Here is a 21,529-nt window from a genome sequence, read left to right as displayed (position 1 = left end):
CAAATAATTAGTTTTATCCGTGATATTCTATTATAATATTTCACTAGATTTTTTTTCTTAATAATGTCCTGCGTAGGCTCTTCAATAGCGAGCCATAAAAAAAAATGCGGATGTGCGGAGGGCGGTCATATAATGCTCGATCTATTTGATTCTTATCACAGGAGTCCGCCGTTCCGACCGCCATTCTCTCACATCACTTCGACACTCGATTACCTCCAAATTAATAATTCCTACGCGAACGGCAAAGTGGCGGATAAACAAGCCGTTGAGCATAATGATATAAGTCATATTTTTGCGGAATAAAAAAGGCTGTCTAAAAAGTACTTAAATATAAAATATTACATGAAATCCACACATCTGTATTATCAAATCTTTTTCTGCATACATAAAGAAACAAGTTACAAATTTTATGTCGAAATAAATTGTAAGCTATTTAATTGAACCTGATATATTTGTTGCATTAATTTCATTAAACTGGAACTAGTCTGACTAAGAATACGAATTTCATTAAACTGGAACTAGTCTGACTAAGAATACGAAATTATTAATCCGTTATATTACTGACTTGTACCATTATTTCATTCGATGACTCACTAATGTTCGACAAACGCGGAATCCACGCAATTGGAGAACCAACTGATTTTGTTCCCTTATAACTGTACTCTTCCTATAGTCTTTTCACAGTCTTTCTTCCTCTTCCCTCTTTCGTCGTATAAAGTCTGACTCATACACAATATGCTTCATTTTAAACGCCGAAAGCGTAAGCGTCACGTTGCATTCTTATCACACTCTCCTTATCCTTATCGCCATTATCCTTATTTACATTTTACGCCATAACGAATGTTCTTCATCTTCCATGGTATTACTTCTACCGCAGATTAATATTACAGTGCTACGGCTCGGTTTCGCGATAACGTAACTCCCTTCGGTACTCACTCAGGCCATTATTACTCGTTAATTGTTATTTCCATTTGATTGTATCGCGTTACATGTTGCAAAAGGATCGTATTCGCTGTCAGCGAAACCAAGCTCAAGAACACTTTTCGTTAAATCTCGCATATAACATGAGCCAAGTTAAACCCTTGTTCGGAATTATGGACTCATCCGATCCCGTACTTTATACGATCCCCTCGCGGCATTTGACGATTATAAAAAAATAATAATATAACATCATTAGAATAATGCGTAAAATGCATTTAACGCTTAATGCGCAGTTAATTACACATTAAAACCTTCAATTTTAGTCAACATGACGTACGGGACTGCGGTTTATCTGCAAATCCATCCGCGACAGTGAATGAAACATCACGGGAACAAGGATCCTGATTGTTCGTGCCTTCTACCGCGCTCGGAATTCATATCATAAGATCCCGAGCCACTCATGATAAACATTTAATAAATATTCAGTCCCGTTTCCACTCGTATACTCCATTCGGTCCATCTTACGTATTTCGGGTGTGTGTAATTAACATCTCTCTCTTTTTCTCTCTCTCTCTCTCTTTTCGCATTGTTTCGATTGTTTGCACATAACGAAATTACGATGCACCATCGACATGTGCACGCAATGCAGCAATTACGCCATTGATGGTTTGATCGACGATTCTTTGGCCGCTTATCAAATGCATGGCAAAAAAATGAACTAGGATAACTTTGCGATATCACATTAAATATTCGGATAAAAAGGACGAACAAATTTTCAGATAGAGATATCCTCGTTGAGTTGGCAGTAATATTTTTATAAGAGAGTGTATCGAAAGTTCGAAAAGATTTAAATCTGATTGGAACGAGCTATATTTCTGGCGCAATAGCATATTTGCTCACGATAATTTACTTCTTCAAATTCGTATTTTCAGCCGGCAGTAGAATAAGCTTGACCGCGTATCTCGTAATTTCGGAAAGATTCGGTCCAGACTGGAAATAATCACGTTGTTATCCTATTACCAGTAATCTACTTAGGTAAAAACTCGAATCTCGACAATTGGCAGTAAGAGTTTGATATAACGTTAACGGTACATCTAAAATTCGGAAAGGTGCTCATAAATGGCGCAATGATCTGTAACAGCGTACTATATAACAGTATTACACTCATAATATCTATTCAACGTAAAAATTTCTTCCCGACACTTCTCTCGGTAATAGAAGAAATTTCAAAAACAGTCTCGTACTAGTTTAAAAGAGTTCGTGAAATACGCTTATGTACTTCGAAAGGAAATTTCCCTGCGAAATGACCACGCACGTCACGAACAGTGAAAGAATACACCTTCATTTCGAGAGAGCAAAAGGAGAAGGAAAGTGAAATCGCTCCCAGATATTTATTGAAATTCAGCTCGGCGATCATAGAACTATTTTCTTAGTTCTAAATAATAGTCGAAATTCAAGTGCCTGTTCTGTTTCTAGAACGAAAGCTACTGTTGTAAGAGTTTCTCATGAAATATGAGGTTTCGACAAGTGTCTACAATCTCCCGTTCAAATAGCAGCGGATAACGAATCTCTCGTATGATTTCTCCCGCTCTTGCTCATTTATGGCAAGATCGAGTATGGCCACGAATATCCATGTACTCGCTAGGTCGATCAACTAACGTGACTTCAGTACTTGCTAAATCGACTTAATGCACGCAATCGATTTAACGAGTGCTGAAAGCAAGGAGGGATCCAAAGAATGGACCGCAAGACGCCGTTCACGAGAATATCTTCGCCAACTTCTCAAGGCGTTTTTGCGAAAATCCGCAAGATTTACGGAACGATCCGAGTCCATCGAGTAATCCTCTTTCCTTTGTTCGTCGCTATAAGGATCGCGACTCGCAATCGAGTAATATTTACACAACATTATGTTCGCAAAATCCACACGATCACAGCAAGTCGTTAAAGCAACCGCCGAACCACATCACCACTATCGGCATCAGATACGTCGTCAGCGCCCTGAATAGCGACATCTTCGGCCTGTTGTCTTCTCCGCTATTCACGGAGATAGTCTGATTGTTGCTCGTGCCCGTGCTGGTCGTACTAGTGCCCTGATGCGGTTCGATGTCTACTCGCGGTGGTGTCTCAACTTCATGAACGACCGGTGGTGACGGCTGCTTCGGTGGTTCTGGCTCCGCTTCCGCGTGTGGGCCGTCGTAACCAGAGCCTTCGTTGAAGCCATCCTCGTCATCAGTAAACGCACCATCGCCCGAACCACTACCGGAGCCATACCACGTTTCGTCTGTAAAATCGTAGAAGTAGTTATTATCGGTGATACAAAGAATATTAGTATCAGAGAGAATTATTATGTATTATTGATAACCGCCAGATAATCACCAGTATCGATCCAATCAACGTCCTGTCCGTTAAATGCTAATTTCAATCTATTCGTGATAGTGGTCAGCGCGAAAACTTGATCTCTCACGATAGTTGGTCTTGATCCTATACTGCGAACCTCTGGATTCATCGTCTGAGACTCGCCATCGGACGACACCGGATATATATACCTAAAACAATACAAACAGATATATGTATCATGTATCGATTTACTATGCGATATAATGTACAAAGACAACGTTATTGTGCATTCAAAAGATGTATGTAGAAAATTGAATTATTAATTTATCTATATAGAGAAAAATTTCTGATTAAAAGTAGACGAACTGAGAATATTCTGATCAGAATTCTATTCAATTATCTTAACTAGAATTATAATGGATTCAATCAGAAAATTTTGATTAGTCCATTTTCAACCAACAGAATAAAATAGAATTTATTTATTTCAGCGATATAATTGCCAGAAGGGGACTTGGTTTACAATTTCTCTCCTTAACAACCAGAATTCTAATTAATATAGACTCTTTTTCCAGTGTTAGCAAATGAATTTCTCATAATTGAATATCAACAAATAGAATTGATCGCAAATAAAATTTTACTCTCTTACTTGTCTACGTGTGTGCCGTTCCAACATTCTTTCGTATTACTAGGTGGCACAACCAGACCATCGTTGCACATCCGGTATGGTAAATAGACCCAGAATTGTCGGGAATCACGCACTCGCTGACGTATTTCTTTCACTAGCTTCTCCAAGCTTGTAGCGGAGTCATCCTCCGGTGAGGTTTCCTGGTCAAAGTTCAGGGATTCCATTTCTAGTTCTCGATTGTCCCTTCGTTTACGTCTACCCAGTACCGGCCGGCCGCAACCCGTAAATACGCGTTGCGACACGTCTTGACTGCTTTCCTGGAAATTCATGATCGCTTCGGAGATCTTCAAGTTGATCGGACGCACCAATACTTCGATATTGAACGGTCCGAGCAATCGATCAGCGATCTTGTCCACAGCCTCTACATTCGGAAATCGAAAAGCGAATTAAAACTCAAGCTCGTTCTTAGCGGAAAAAAAATTGTTGTGCAAAATATGGCTTATGAAAAACATTTCTTCTATTTTCGTAACTTTTATATCAGAAATATTTTAAATCGGAAAAATATTAAATATTAATGTTAATATTGTTATTCCTTTGTTTTCGAAATATTTTTTTGATAAAAGATTCATTGTTCGTATTTACGGCAATTCGAGCGAAGTGCAATCATTTCTGTAAAAAAATCTTGCGTAACTTCCGAAGACTTTCAACAACAGATTGTGCGCGTCGATGTGATCCGTATTCTCTTGAAATATAATAGCCAATACTCGAACAAGAACGAGAGAAAGGAGGAGGGGAGAGGGAGGGAGAAATTGCTCACCAATGAATTGATTCCAGTCAGTGTCGAGTGCCGCGTATTGCGCCAAGCAACCCTTCATCACATTGGCACACATATCGCCACACGCCAGCACATTGTCCGATATACCGCTGCAGGCCGGACAAGCTGTCATCCTGGTCAAGGCAGCTGCGCAATCCGCCGACGGTTTGCTCAGCTACAATCAACAAAGAGTTCGTTTTAGAGAATCTATGCACGATTGCGGTTGCATGATGGCGTAACAGCCATAAACATGCGAAGAAATTTGAAGAAATAGGATAGAACAAAGTGAAGAGAATCCAAATGGAATAAAATAAAAAAGAATAGAAAACTAAAGTGAAATAGATAAATTTTTGTACTAAGCTCTAAATATCTTATAAATTACAATTTGATAATTTTAGCTTCTTCAAACGAATGTAAAATAAACAAAGAGATTTTTTGTATATAATGTATCTATAATGTATCTAAATATTTGAATAAAAATTGGATAGTTAAATTTTTCCTAAATTGAAATCTGAACTTCAATTTTTATTACAACTATTTGAATCGATTAGATATCGCATGATTGAGTGCAGCAGGTATTGAATCAAGTTATATCAATTTGGATACGTTTTGATGATATATTTTTTTTTACCGATTGCATATTTTTCAACACATTCGAAGCGACAGTTAAAGCTTGGCTGAATGCTCTCGTGGCTACGAATGACCGTTTAATTTGCACGCCCAATTTTTGTGGCACGTCCCCGAACGGTCGCATCTCCTTCATGTGTTCGCCCACGCACTCCAGATACTTATTGTCGAAGTTATACTGACTGTTGAGCACGGTGAACATCTTCTGATAAAGAGTGTTGAAGAAATTATCCATAGCATCATTAAGGTCCACCTGAAATGTAATAATTGATTACATTTAATTACATTTAATTACATAAAGTAAGAGTAGTTTATAAGTAGTTTATAAAGTTGTGTATATTTAATTTATTAGCGTTAAGATATATTTTGTATACTGAAGAAGATTCAAAACGAGGATCGAAATGTTTATAAATGTTATTTTAATAAAATAAAATTAATTGAATAACTTGTGTGTTCGCTTTACAGGTATTATTCGTTGATTTAATTACATAGTAATTAATTCTTGATTATAAATCATGTATCAGTATTGTACGTAGTAATGTATCAGTATTGTACGATTAATATTGTACGTAGACACGCAGACACAGACAAATATACGACGTGTACTCTCAATTAAACATAATTAAAGCAGTTTTTATTACATGAATACGCGAGTTTAATTAATCTTTATTTAATTCCGTTATAACAAATCCTAAACATAATATAAATTCTAATTAATTCTAATTGACTCTACTATGACGTTGTTGCAACAAATTGATGAAAAGTCTAAACATTGCTTTCCTTCTACAACTTTGATCTTGGAAGCGTTGAAAACGATGTGCGATTCGTGTAATGCGACAGATTAATATTCGCGATAAAATTAGTGACAGCAGCGTTGCAACGATAATGCATTCATGCGATCGGGCATTTCGCCTTCTGTCGTATGCGGAACAGGTTTGAAACGGCGCCGGTGAATAATTCGAGAGGCGATTTGAATAACAATCAACAAAGCATCGTCTCGTCTTGATCGTCGTTTTCCTTCTCCTCTTCCACCTTCGTCTCTCTTCCTTTTGACACCACGTGACGAATTGTACGACGTATATCTGTCACCTACGTCTCTTCCAGCCAGAAGCTATTTGCAACCCTACAGCGCAAGTATTGAATGCGAGGAATCCCGAGAAGTCTATTTCAGTTCTTTTATTTCTCACGGGACTGTAGTCCGATAATCCGGTTGCTTTCTTAATATCCTTCGGTTTGCATCTATTTGATAGCCATTCGGAGTTTGAAGGAACGACGCGATATTCTTTCTTAACCCTTCGGTGTCATTCTGAGTATGACATATCTGTCTTTCTTTTTCCAATGCTTTTTTCATCGCCTATAACTTTTTTATTAATAAAAATACATATAATTGCTTGCTCGTTATAGCTCGATATATTCCTTACGATCCGTGTCATCCGATGGTGATCCACGCTGGGACTTTTCGTTCAAACCGTTTGATTATATAAAAATAATAATTTTAACTATATATGTAAAAAATGGTAATATAAATTACGATTTTATATCATATGTGAATACATAATTATGATATGTGAGCAACATTGCTACATTAAGTTTTCTTCTTTATAATAACTTTTGAAATTTTTTAAACTATTATGTTATTTAATATATATATATATATACAACAAAAATGCCGTATCTATATTGAGAAAAATGTTTGATTGAAAATAAGCAAACCAGAAGATTTTGATTAAATCAATCAGTATTCTGGTTATCAATTAGAATTTTAACAGATTTAATTAGAAAATTTACTGTTTAAATTGTCTAATTGAGATAATCTGAATTTTGATTGATATTGTCTGATTTATCCATTTTCAATCAAATTTTTATTTAGTATAATATCTAAATTTTAAGTGGCATACTTCGTATGCCAATTTTAAATGACAATCGGTGACGCGGCTTGGTTAGGTCATTTAAAATTGGCATTCAAAAAGAACTATTTAAGTTAAAATATCTTAAAATTTAGTTAGGATAACTGTCCCAATTTCTGTGCCTGTCCTAGTCATAAAGAAAACTAATAAGACACACAAATAAATAAGAAAAAATATTTTTTTTGTTATTTATTTGTACTAGTTTTCTTTAAGAAACTTATCGAAATACAAAAGCACACTAATTGTTAAGTTAAATTATTAATGCATATGATACCGAAGATAATATTTTATTTTTTGAGTATTAAAGTATTTTAAATATTTAAATATTTATTTTTCGAAAGATATGAGGAATTTATGTGAATTCAGTAATACGTACCGCAAGATTTTAAGTTTGTTCCTATTAATGTGCCCTGTATTGAAGCTAAAAATGTTATGAGTGTATTTTGAAATAAATATAATTGAAATAATGATTTATGTATTAACATAAACAATTAGCTTAAATTTATTATCTATTTCAGTAACAATTGGGTCGTCCGGAAAGTTCATGCCGCAAAAGATTTAAATTTAATAAATGAAATTAAAATCTTATCTCTTTAAATCTTCTGCGTTTCAATTTTCTTTCAAAATCGGCATGAACTTTCCGGACGACCCAATATATGTATTAAAATGAGTCAAATGTGGATAGGCACACAATTGGGGGCACATTAATAGGATCGCTGCTTAGAGGACTCATTAATAGGGACAAAAATATGTTTTTTATTTTTGTCAAACTATTATAAAGTATTAACATTTTTTAGATTAAAAGAAATATTATAAGAAAAAGAAGTAGTTGAAAAACCGATATAAATTGCAAGCAGATAAAATTAAAGCTACAATTAATAATTAATTCAGTAATAAGCAGTAATAAATTTCAGTAATAAATTGGCTAAAAGTAGGGACAGTTATCCTAGATCTAACAATCTAATTTTATTAAATCATCAAAATGATCATACAGAAAATTCAAGCATGATGAGCAAAAAGTTTTGACATTCTAGCAACCAGTTTAAACGTCCTACATAATTATTTTGATGATCGAACAAAATTATTTTCAGATCTAGATATATCTAATTAAATTTTTATGTATTTTGGCAAAATCACCTTTCTATGTACGGAATATGTTAATATCTGATGTTTCGATTGAAGAAAAAAGTTTACAATATATTCATTTTTATGAAAGTTACATATATGTAAACAATCGAATGGGTTGAATATGTCCAAGTTGCTATACTTATAGTGTGATATCGAAGGATAAATTCCATTTTCCAAACAATTCTTTCTATTCGTGTCTGTGCACCACAGATACGAATTCTGCAATTTCTTTGTATTTCCGCGTCTTACTTTTATCTGTTACATCGCACTCCGTGGAAGTGGATTGTATCTTCTTCGCCTTCTTCAGATCGGGACTTTATTACATCTCATGCTTACCTCGAATTCTTCCTTCGTTCGTCTGCTTAATAATACGTTTCTGCGAAATAGCATAACCGAGCGCGATCGTGTTTCGAAGTAAAATTAAATTCCATCCCGAAGCAGTCCAAAGCGGCTGCACGTGATTAAAGAGGGATGGCTCGGATAAATTCAATAGGTCGCGGTGTAATTGCAGAAGCCGTTCGATAGATAGGTACACGAAGGACGCATATGGGACTCTTCCGGTGACGGGATATTTTCGCTTTGGTGGTTGCGGGTCTCTTTACCCGGGACAATGCTGGCGATGTCAAAAGCACATTGATTAAATCCGCCTTCGCACGCGATTCTATCCTCTCCCAACTTTTGAGCTTCAGGAGTGTGGACCGGACATCGTGGACAAAGGGTTACTCCCGCCGTGACTCCAATAGAAGTTTAAAGCGTTAAAGGGAGGAGCTGAAAGTCAACTCACGTCACACGATTATCCTCCGATCACTCGGAATGATGTTCCTCGAAGAATTCAGGGGTTGATAATAACGTATTAATTTTCTTGGGCTATTTTAAAAATAAACTCATAAAAATAACAAAATGTTTAATTCCATTCCTTTTTATGAAAAAAGTCTTCTCTTCTTTTTTCGAAATTCAGCTCTTTTTCTTCATTAAACTTTTCTTAATTCTTAAGTAAAAAAAGTGGTAATTAATTTCCTTTGAGAATGAGAATTTTCTAACAAAGAAATTTAAAGAAAATCTCGTTTCTAAAGGTTTTCAGAGTCACCGAATTCAATTCTATCCTCAGAATTTTAAAATTACAATTTCAAAAGAATAATCCGAGGAATAATCTGATTATCGTAAAATTTGGTTTTAGAAATTTCTTGATATCATTGAATTTGAATGACTAAAAATATCGAAATTCAAAACAATAATAATCTCCAATAATAATAACTTTTAACGAAGAAAAATTTAGTATTATAAAGTTCATAATCAGAGTTTAGAAATCACAACTATGAACTATTTGTGCAGCGCTGATGAATTTCACATAAGGAAAAACTGAAAATTTGATTTTTTATATTATAATTAAAATCAAGTTTCATGCTAATTATATAATTAAAAAAAATTTTTGTTCATCATATTAAATTCTCTATTAAGAATTTTTTATTTTTGACCTCGGATTCGAATAAAATAATCTTATTAAACCACTCCACAATCAAGTTTCATAAAAATCAAACGAGGTTTTTTTTATAAAATTAAAGGAGGTAAATCCAAATAAAGTCGCCTATCCACAAAGAATTAAGCGATATTTTAATACATCTAGATCTCTCTTTACTATACAAAAAATACGTTTTCTTCTTTTCCAAATAATCTTGGTAATAATTTTATAATATCTTCGTCGCGACATTGCTGTAAGAAAAATTAAATGAAATATAACGTACAGTGTCACGTTGTTATGTTCTATGGATCGATATTAAGAGGGATAACTTGGGATATCCCAGTCAGGAAACGCGTGGAAGGAGATATAAATTTTTCCCTTTGAGAGAAGATTTAGATACCGTGACATCTGTCGAATTACAGGAAGCAGCATCGCCAATATCGCCAATAGCAGTATCGCCTTTATCACGTTGCTCGTTTCAAACTAGAAAAAGATTACTGCTCTTCGAATAAATCGCTCAACTACCTGTGTGCTCGCGATATTTTCGAAGGATACATATATCACACCTTTTACATCTCTTAGTCCATCTCGTATTTCTTTATCTCGCTTGATAATATTCTGAGAGGAAGATGTCGTCGAGCGTAATTGCGCAGAAAACGACTTATAATGAACTTTAAATCTCGAGACACGGCTTGGCAGCTCCAGAAATTTTCTTCACAGCTCACCATCTTATTCGCGCTTAATACACTTGGCGCCTAAAGGGGAATGAAGAGGGACCGAGAGAAGATGGGAAAATTAACGCGCAATTGCAATTTTCACCGGAGGCATCTCGTGCGACATCAAACGAGAGGTAAATGAATAGCTCAGCGTAACGGGTGCCATAATTCCAAATTTTCTGGAAATACTCTATTTCAGAAGTGTTCTCTTTCGCGAGTATCAGGAGAGGTTGAACAACGCAGATGCTGTTCTAACATAAATTGATCGAGATCCGATCCTTATAGATGGAATTCTCAGCAAAGAGTGAAATAAATCGTAGTTGAGCCATTTTAACGTCGAGATAATCAAATTCCAAGGAAGGATAAAGAGAAAGAGAGAAGGTACTCACCGTTCCCTTCGCGTAATAATTCTCCAGCTCCTTGAAAAAGTCCGTGAAGACGTACGCGTTCTGTTCGTAAAGGATACCGTAGGTCTTCTTGAACATCTCATGAAAACCTTTCTTGCTGCCATCCAGTAATTCTTTGAAAAAACCTGCAAATGATAAGAAACGCGAGTCATAATTCTATTTGTATTGCGGTTTATAAATAATAATAAGTTAATGCTATATGTTATAAATTAAACAAAGAAATCAATTCAGTCGAGATTTTGATGCTTGCTAGCATTGAAATAAATATTTGTTTGAATATTGAAAATTCTAATATTTGCTAAATGTAAATATATATTTATTTAATACAAAAACTATTTGATTTAATTATCCTTTTTTTCAATGTAATAATATTTTTACACATAAATTCTATGCACCTTACAGTTGTATAAACTGCATATGGCTTTATTATATGATTAGATTCGAAACGCCATTATAAACTGAAGCTGAATAATAATATCACAGTTAAATTCTCATCGATTTGACAATAATGCTATTAGCATTATAAATCACTGAAAGCACTTAATGCGAAAAATATTATCTCAAAATTCGAACTTGGAAATCTTCTGACCGATTATTAAATTTATAAAATAAAATTTTAATAATTCTTGATCATCGTGTATCAGCTTCCTTTATAAATATAATTTAAATATAACTTAAAATTGTCATATTTCTATTGTTCCTTGTATCTATAATCAATAAAGTGACGTAACACGAAAGAAATTCCAAGATGGCTTATTGCGACGCGAGTTTCCCGGCGCTTTGACGTCCTTCCCAGCGGAAAATCGCGGTCGAGCGCGAAACGGAAAATTAGTCGAGATTTCAAGGTGCGAGTCGTCGTCGACAGCGTGGAACGGGAAAGGCTGGTTCGTATCGCGAATTAAAAGCCCAACGAATTTGCGGCAAATACCCAACAGTTCTGGCTGCTTTTCCATTCGTCCCGTCTCTCGCTGTGGATTGGCGTCTGTGCTTTTTACACCTCCGGTTGACTCGCGTCAGAAAAGGGAGCTGGGTTCGTCGCTAAAAGGAATTTTAATCACATTCCCCCGGAGGAAGTGACGATAAGGGGGTTATTCGTCGGTGAGCGAGAACCGTAGGCGGCGAATCGGGGATGAAAAAACGCTTATCGTTGCATTATCGTGTCGCGTTGCGCTTTGTTCATCGGGAGCTGCGGCTGGAATTGAATCAATGATAGTTTCCTCATATTTCAACATTAATACGCTGACATGACATTCAAAGTACCAGCGCAATTTTATTATTAGATTATTTAACAGCTTTATATTCGCCGCAGGAATAAACTTTCAGCATGACAGATTACATGCTGATACAATAAATACAGATAAAGATAATAGGTCATAAATGTCACATTATACCTTTCAATATACGAGTTAAAATAATTATATATGAATTATGACAATGTAACATTTTACAATTAATGTCGAACGAAATTAAATCTCGACGTTGAATTTAAGATTAAAGTATTATGATCATAAATGGGAATGTATCATCACATTTGAAATCGTTTAAAATTTTCTGCAGAAATATTAACTTAATTACAAAGAAATATTTCGGCGAAATTGAATTAATGTTGTCGATAAATTATTGTAATATAACCTACATTTTCTCCGACAAACAGTTACGCAGTTGAAATTGAAGTTCCATTTTAAAATCTTCATAATTTCTGAAAGCCTTTCTAAATCAGTGTCCATTACGCGAGAACGATAATTTCGATCGATATCTTTGATCTTACTCGCGAGACCGTGGTGTCAGCAATTAGCGCGGAAATTAGGGCATGTCCCAACTTGGGAAACATCCTCAATGTCTAACGATCCCGGTTAACGAAATTATTCGAAGGCAGCATCTTCTCGTCGGTCTTTCATCTTTTCCGCTGCACGTCGGCTTTTATGGCCGAAGTCCCTTTGAGATGCCACCGTCCAACTTTGGCACCTGGTACCCACTTTAGTCGGCACTTCACTAGATAGAAGTTCGTACAACCTTTACTAGAAACATGAGTCCTCCATTATTTATACAAAATGTACGTCTACAGGATATGTTGTATGATATATTTTTCTATTTGAGTAGAGGAGGATACATATATCCCATATCGAAATATTCTTAATATTTTAATTATCAAAATTTAAGAAAAAAAAGAGATATATTTTGTAAAACAATTTATAATTTTAGATTAATACGCATCTTTCTATTATATATACAAAGTTGCTTGAAAATATTCTCTTTATTAAAAAAAAAAAAAATCTTTTAATAAAGAAGACAGTAAAAAAAAATTTTCTTTTAATTTTCATCTATTTTTTGCCTTCATATTTATAACGTCAATTTTTCAACATCATAAATATCTTGTTGTACATACATTATATGTAGTACAATATATTTTTTTAACAAACATTCTAAGAATATTTTGTATTGCAAGAGTTTACAAATATGATTTGTCATATTTATTGATTTTCTACAAATAACGGTCTTGTGAGAAGCCATGATTTATGCATTTAGATTTCTAATTTAATCGACGATATGGTTTTTCACGACTGATATTAAATCTGCTAATTGTGGCCAAGTTATTATAATATACTTTGCAGTCAAATATTTTACAGCGCTTTCATTTTCCATTTTATCCAAAGATTTCTTGAGCATTTCTTAGCATTCTTTATAAAATAAGACACCTAATGTTGTTGCTAAAAAAATTGCGCTTCGTAAAATAACGAGTGAAGAAATATCATTATGCAAGATTATTTAAATGTACAAAGACCGCGCGTTCCTATTATACGCGATAATGTCTCCGAAGAAGTTCTTGCTCGAAGTAGTTGCTCTTCGAGGCACGCAGCTGGCGTTCACAGTAACGGATAGTGTTCAAAACGGTTTCAAGAGAACCCGAATAATTATCGTCCTCGACACAGGCATTCCGAAGGCATTCGCGTATTGTACGAATTGTTAACGCTACCTACGCTAATTACGATGGCGTACTCTCATTCAACATTCAACTATTAATTGCACCGAAGCAGACGGTGTTCTAGATGCAATCGCATTTGTTTGTGGCACACAAAGATAGATGTCCCCGGACTTACAGATGTTTGACGGATATTAACAAAAGATATAACGGGGACGCGAACCAGCGGTAAATTGATATTGAAACGCAATTTAAAAACATAATTCCTTACCTGTGCAAATAGTTTTATAATTTAGTCGATAGAATAAATACGGACAGAACGGTTTTGCTGAAGTGTCTAAAAATTTAGCAGATCGAAAATAATTTTTTATTTGGATCATCAAAATAATTATATAGGACAATCAAGCTGAGACTATTAAAATATTTTTTATATAATTATTTTAGTAGCTAGCTAAATTTGTAGAGTTTATCATTTTTTCCATTTAATTTTAAACAAGAAAAAAAATACAAACTCTATGCAGATACAAATACAATAATTTTTATATACCAATAAGAATAAAATAAAGTTCAGAAATAAATTAATGGATAAATGATGATCTGATTGCGTGATATGAATATATATTATATTTATTTGTATACTATTTCGTTATTAAGTTGTCTGTAGTTTGCCAACGTCATGCAAACTCAGGCAAATTAAATTTCAGACGAATCCCGACCCCAGGATTCGGATATCTAAAAGGTGTATGTAAATGCGAATATGCGGAAACACTTTGGGGAAGGTAGATACCGTCACAAGCATACGAATACAGAGGAAACAGCGGATATCCTGATGATCCCCCGCGTAATTTACGTGAGCGAAGTATGACAGATTCTCCCTATAAATCGTCGAATAACAAATCAATAAGGACGCTTTTATTTGCAGCGCGGCGGTAGTTTCATCCTTGCCAAATGTATTCGGTGAAATATATGGGATATTCCTATTCGTTTTTTTTTCCCGTTAGCCGGAATATTTCCTTGTAACTAATATCTTTGTAACAAAAATATTATTTTTTTCTATTTCCAACAAAATTGCTTTCGCAATTTCCAACTATAAATTTCAGTCAAGAAAATTCGTTCTGTAATTAATACAAAATGGTGCTCAGAAATACAGGATTATGCTAAATAATTGCCAGAATATCATGAATTTTTGTGGATAATGCATTTAACATAGTATAATTGTAGCCATACTGGTGGACAGCAAAACTCATAAAATTTTATTTCAAATTCGTTTCTCGCCATTCAGTAGCTTAAACTTTGTGTCCACGATGCTAGAAATCGCTTTGAGATCTCAGATAAAAAAAAGAATTAATAAATCGTATTTGAACCATTTGACCAATGAGATTGGACAACACCCAGAGAAAAGTATTTTCGATCTAAAAACATGTTTCTTTGCTATAAGGCTAAAGAAAAAATTTCTTTGATTTGAATATAATTTCTTTAAAGCAAATGAATTTTTATTTGTTTTAAAAAAATAATATTTAAATCAAAGAAATTGTTTCTTTAATCGCATAGCAAAGGAATATTTCTTTAAATTGAAGAACCTTTTCTCTGGATGAATTTTTTTCTTACGTGAGAACTCGAGACATTTTCTACATAGTACAAAATATTTTGTATTTGTGTTAGAAACACACAAGTTCTTGTTAGAATTTTATGTTGAATTTTTAATATATTCGAATATTAATCTGAACGTGTTATTTGAGTATTTTTTATTAAACTGATTCAACATTTCTTATTGTTAGCATTAAAATAACAAAATTTATGAGTCAGTAAACAAATTACATATAAATAATGTTTTTTAAAACACAAGTTATACGATAAATGAAACTCAACGACAGTCATGGCAAGCTTTACAGGAAAAAAAATTCTTTTATTTAATTTAACGCGCCTTTAAAGTCTCTTTAATTCCTAAAAAAAACTTTATGTCATTTTGCAAGTACCCTTATTTTCTTCCTCTATATATGATGCAACCGAGTCGATACACTCAACAATGACCCGCATGCCACCTCGAGCACACACACAAAACAGTATCAGCATCAAGAGCACGTGTTCCCCTCATATAACTCTTGTAAAACTCTCGTCGATGCAGCCCGCGGTTCCGCTTTAATTAGAAAAAAACCTCGCAAGTCGAGCTCTCGGATTGGAGGAGCGCGACCGCAGGAAGAGGTCGTCAACATCCACTTTCGTGCTGAACCGTGGCTGCCATTATCCCTGAAATCTCGTTTCATCCCCTCTCTTCATCCTACTTCGGAGGCCCACGTTTAAGATGGACAAATGTGTGCGTTCGATTGAGCATTGTGTACCGAGCATATCCGTTAAAAAGTTGGCCCGGAGCACTGACTAGATGTTCACCGAGGATGATCTTCCGAGTGACGTCCGGTCGATTAAACTGCGAAGGTGGCAAGTGAGCGGCAAAGATAAAAAGACACTTAACCGTGAAGAGAGAGAGAGAGAGAGAGAGAGAGAGATATTTTACTTTGTTTTTACTTGTGTAAAATTCGTTTTAGTTACTACTTCTTAATTCTTCGCATTTCTGTATAAATTTACATTTTATATATACAATACAAAGCGCTTGTTCTTTTCAGCAGAAGTTTCTCCAGTGATCTCTGAATATCCCTCCCTTCCTGCATACTCAATCCTATTTTACAATCTTACGTTGTTCTTAAAATGAAAGAAACATTACAATCTTTCAAAAGACTTCTTCGAACGTGCAAAACGAAGAGTAGTCTTGTCCGTTTCGCTTTTTCAACTGTTGGAAACTCGAGTATCTTACTAAGAAATATTGGCTTTACTTCCGATTCTAGAATGTACGAGCACAGCGCGTTACTTTCGAATAAGTGGATTAAAAGGATTTGAATAAGGCGATTAAAAAGTTTCGCCGAGGTAAAGCGAACAAAATGTTAAGCGAGCAAGTGGAAAGCAAAGGAGCGGTTTACACTAAGATTTGTATCGGGGATACAAGGGACTTGTTAATCGTAAATATTAAATTATAAAATTTAATTTCCTATTTTATCCTAAAAGATTTCTATCAAAGACGATAAATCTTATATCCAAAATATAAGCCTCTATAAAGCTGACCTCACTTTTACAAAATTGGAAAAAATAAGCGGAGTTCTGGTTGTCTCTCTTAGGCACTCTAACTTTTTCTTTTGAAAAGTTAGAACAAATTGATTTCTTGATAAAGTTAAAGGAATGAAATCGGATCCTTAAAATTTCTTCGACACCAACGATAATAAGCAACAAAGGAAATCTTTGTTCTCTATCCGCCTTCATTCATTCATTCAATTCTTCGATCCAGGCAGAAAAAGAGGTAAAGAAAGACGCAGCTCGTGATATTCCTATCGGGCATCGCTACGCACAGTGGTTTCCCTTATCGAAGAAATCGGAAAGCGCTACTCACTGTGGAACCTGTTTCCTCGCGTATGCAGGACCTGCTGCATTCTGTGGAGAGCTTCTTTGGTGGCCATTTCGTGTTTGTCGCGTGCTCGCGCTTGCAATCTCACTTCCATGTCGGCTGAACAGCACACCTCGCCACCGCTCCTCACGCTGCCGCATACTTTAAGCTCCTTCGCTATATAAACAAAAGAAAAAAAAAATCATAGATTAATAAAAAAATATCCTGACGAGATAACGAGGGAATCGGCACATTCGATAAGATTTAGAAATTCTGCTATCTAAAATAAGGAAAAAATGATATATGTATGCATCTTTCTTCTTCTCAAAATCTTGTCGAATTTGGCAGAATATCAAGTATGTATCTTTTATAGTGGAGATTGGTAAAATAATACGATCCGAATAATTGTTACTATTATATATTTTTAATTTCGTCAATAAAAAATTTGTAAACATATTTGTAATAAATATCTAATAACTTCGATTTTGTTTTTCAGTCTGCAAAATTTAATAGATACTTAGATAGTAATCTATTTTTAATAAAAAAATTTGACCGGTTTTATAGGTACGAGAGAGTAATTAAATGTCTATAAGTATTATAATATTAAAGTCATAATTATATTGATTGATTTATTAACATTAATCCAATTTTTTAATAAATAAATAATAAAGTTCATAATTGTCTATAACTAAAATACACGATAAAGGGAAATTCATAGAACATAAGTCTCACTCTTCAATCGTTTCTCACAACTTCAATCGGCTTCTCAATAGGAAAACTAGAAACGAAAGGGAAGACAACAGTAGACGAAATGTTTTCAGGTTAAATACCGCGACTCGAGTGTATTTGAAGAAGAGGAAAGTCTTGGTACGAGAAGCTCGTCGAGACTTTCGGTAAATGCAATTTAGTTTTAAGAATCTGAGGGTATCTATGTGTTCGTAGGTACGTAGAGCATCCGGAGGAGAATGAACTTGAGGATGGACGGAAACATTGTTTTCTCTTCCGTGAGAGAAAACGCACTTCTGCACATTCGTCAATGGGTGTCAAGTCGTAAATTAAGTACAGAAATTACTGTTTCTGTTGGAAGAAATTCTAATTTGCTGCTACTGTTAACTCGAAATGTAATCACTTCATTCGTTTCGCAAACAATTTTAGTAGATTTTTATAACAATTTTAATAGATTTAGAATTGGGAAATAATGCGTCTATATTATTCTGTTATTATTATCATTACTTTTTTTTGATAACCATCTTTTTTCTGTTGGTAATCATTACATTTTTTTTTTAATAATGATAATGAATTCAATCACATCTATTAAGCTAGCACAGCCACTTCAATACAATTAAATGCGACCTATACTACATTTTTTTGCTATTTTTTTGCTCATTTATTCTATTTTAAAACATTTAAAAAAGTACGAATTATTACTTTTTAGATTACGCATTACTTTTAAAATAAATAACGAGTGACAGTAACAAGTTACTTTTAACAAAAAGCAATGCGATATTTTTATAAAATACCATTTAAATACTAGTTCTTACATTTTTAATACGACTAAACAAGAAAATCGATCTAAACTAGATCTTGCTTAATATTATTTTGAAACTTATATCCACGTCTGTAAACTGCGCATCGATTTAATTTTTGGTCTTAAAACACAATTCTAAATTAAAACTGGAATAATAACATAACAAATTGAACAGGCAACTTAATAGTATAATTTAATAATATTATTAGTAAGAATAATTTTAAAACACTATAAAAAATTTATTATAAAAAATTTTGAATTTTAATAACGTATTTATTATTCAAGAATTATATTCTCTATTATATTCTCTTAATAACAATCTAGACATTCTAACGATCTGCAATTTAGGTAATCGTGAGAGTATAGATACCGCAAAAATTTGCGATGCCAACACGCAGTCAGTTTAGTTTACAGACGATGTGAGATAAATCGTCGTATTTATTACCGAGGTAAAGCAACGGGAAAGGCGTTAATCGAGCGTGTCGGAATATTTTAAAATTCATCGTAGATTCTGCGGATGGGGTGGAAATCGCTGTTGTAGGTGCGATAGAAATCGTTCGGAGATAAGTGCCATTGTTAAGCATAAAACAGGAAATATTCAGCAGGATTTTCCCCATCTCTCTCATCCGATTCTCCTTCGACTGTGTTTCGACGGGAATAACGCACGCATTTTTGGGGATGAAACGATCCACCCAATGAAAGGAAGGGCGTTCTCGCTTCCTCGAGGGCACTCGGAAATACGGAGGGTAAATTCGGAGGTGTCGCTCTCGCAATCGCGTTCAAAACATATACTTCCGTACGCGCCGCAGAATTACGGTTCGTAATCCTTTACAACGCGCCTCGCAGAGTAATTCCCGGATTCCCGTTGTCGCTTTAACCCTCTTACCCCGCCAAAGCGCGCCCGCCACACATAACAAAAACTCGAAATTGTGGTGAAATTAGAATTTTATTATCTTTTAAATTAGACGTTTAATATTATTAACTATAATAATATTATAGATTAATTATAATTAATTTTTATACATATAATTCTTTCAATACGATTATTTATAATAATAAATGATGAAGAGAGTTCGCTTATGATATCTAAAAAGAATATCTGCATGGAAAGGAAACAGTTTTTAAAGATTTAACAGATTTTTTTGGATTTTTTATTTGGCCACAAGGAATTTTGACAAGAGTGTGAAAAAAAAAAATATTCCAGCTTTTTTTTAATATACGCTATCTCGTTCTAATTTATATTGTCTCATCATTCTAACTCACTAAAGTTAATAAAAATCATTCTGTTATAGAGTTTTTAGTTTTAAAAATCTAAAAATTTAGTTAGATCTTATAATCAAAATAAAGTAGGACACTCAAGCTGATTGCTAGAATGTCAAAACTTTTTGCCGCATTGTTCATTATGTTTGAGATTCCTAATTATTTTGATGGTCCAACAAAATTATTTTCAGATTTGTATCTAAATTTTTAGATACTTCAGCAAAATTGTTCTTTCCGTGTGCAATTTTAAGTCCGCGTTTGCAATTTCAAATGGACGAGCGCGAATAAGTACAAATAAGCAATTTGTGCTTCAATGCCAGTAGTCGCTATGCAGTTTGCTCTCACTGAAACAAGCTGTTCATTCTCTTGTTTATTCTCATCTATTCGGATTCTAGTCTTACGGAATAATTGAGTAGCGCCTAATAGCGCCTCACTAGATCGCGAAGTTGTCGTTCGAACGATACATCGTCTCGTGGTATCGTGGTATTGCGGCGAGTACAGTTGATCGGATCGTTGGAATCGCGTTTTGAGACGTGCGTAATTGAGTTAAACTCCCTGATGAGATTTGAAATCCGGAACGACGTTTGCACACACGCGGCACACAGATTTGTCATCGTGCGCAATTTTCCCATGGGTATCGCGAATAAACCGGTAAGGCGCGACGGCAACTGAAGCTTAACTTTGTCGGAGTCTCTTCCCGCGAGATTGCTTTTCCTCGTTAAGTTCCTTCTATTATGAAATGGAACGCATCGAGTATGTGTTTTCATGCGTGTACGAGAATGTCGAAGTATAGACGGAATGTTTGTCTCAATTTTTTATTAAACAAAGTATTAAGTTAATAACATTAAATTAAAATATTTTTAATCGAATAAAAAAACATATATGCTAGATTATCTTAAATAGTCAATTTTGGTTATAATAGGATTATAAAAATAATTTTAGAAATAAATAATTCATTATTTAATTAATTAATTATTATAAGTCCACCGAAAGATTATTTAGTAAAATATAGATCTGTTTATATATTATTTTGCATTTAGAATTTTTACTTTTTCTCTTTTCAACGATTAAATATGTATAATTTCTCATTGTTTTCAAACATTTTTCAACGCGAACAAATCCTGTTACTATTATTAACGCTGTATATTAATTATAACAAAAAATTAATATTAACGAGCGAACTATATAATGACAGATGTAAAAAATTACTTTTCAATAAAGCTCTTGTATTTGCTTCTTATATTGGAGACGTCAAATAAATTATTAAATGACGTAAATTAAGGTATAATTGTCCACATTTTTCGAGTGAAATTTCACTCTTAGATTTTTACCTCGAACAACAAAAATACTGCAGCAATAGGCAATATATATATGCTGAGGCAACCGCGCGTCCCGATCGGTTACCCCATTGCTGGACCAAAATTGGATTACTTTTCTCGTTAACTCTTCG

General features: G+C 34.2%; 1 protein-coding gene across 1 annotated transcript in view; it reads right to left on the bottom strand.

The window, feature by feature from the left end:
* Window positions 1-448: 448 nt before the first annotated feature.
* LOC108694505 (glypican-6) overlaps window positions 449-21,529 on the bottom strand; it is a 178,635-nt gene continuing 157,554 nt past the window's right edge. Inside the window, exons 2-8 of the mRNA XM_018204062.1 lie at window positions 17,298-17,468; window positions 10,924-11,066; window positions 5,329-5,577; window positions 4,701-4,872; window positions 3,905-4,304; window positions 3,298-3,467; window positions 449-3,202 (exon numbers count right to left, since the gene is read on the bottom strand). Of these exons, the coding sequence (XP_018059551.1) occupies window positions 2,850-3,202; window positions 3,298-3,467; window positions 3,905-4,304; window positions 4,701-4,872; window positions 5,329-5,577; window positions 10,924-11,066; window positions 17,298-17,468 (1,658 nt within the window). The 3' untranslated portion in view covers window positions 449-2,849. The remainder of the gene's footprint in view (window positions 3,203-3,297; window positions 3,468-3,904; window positions 4,305-4,700; window positions 4,873-5,328; window positions 5,578-10,923; window positions 11,067-17,297; window positions 17,469-21,529) is intronic.

This window comes from Atta colombica, unplaced genomic scaffold (genome assembly GCF_001594045.1).
Source record: "Atta colombica isolate Treedump-2 unplaced genomic scaffold, Acol1.0 scaffold12, whole genome shotgun sequence".
Classification (NCBI taxonomy): Eukaryota; Metazoa; Arthropoda; class Insecta; order Hymenoptera; family Formicidae; genus Atta; species Atta colombica.
The sequence above is the reverse complement of the archived record's forward strand: the minus strand, read 5'-3'. Positions and strand labels throughout refer to the sequence as shown.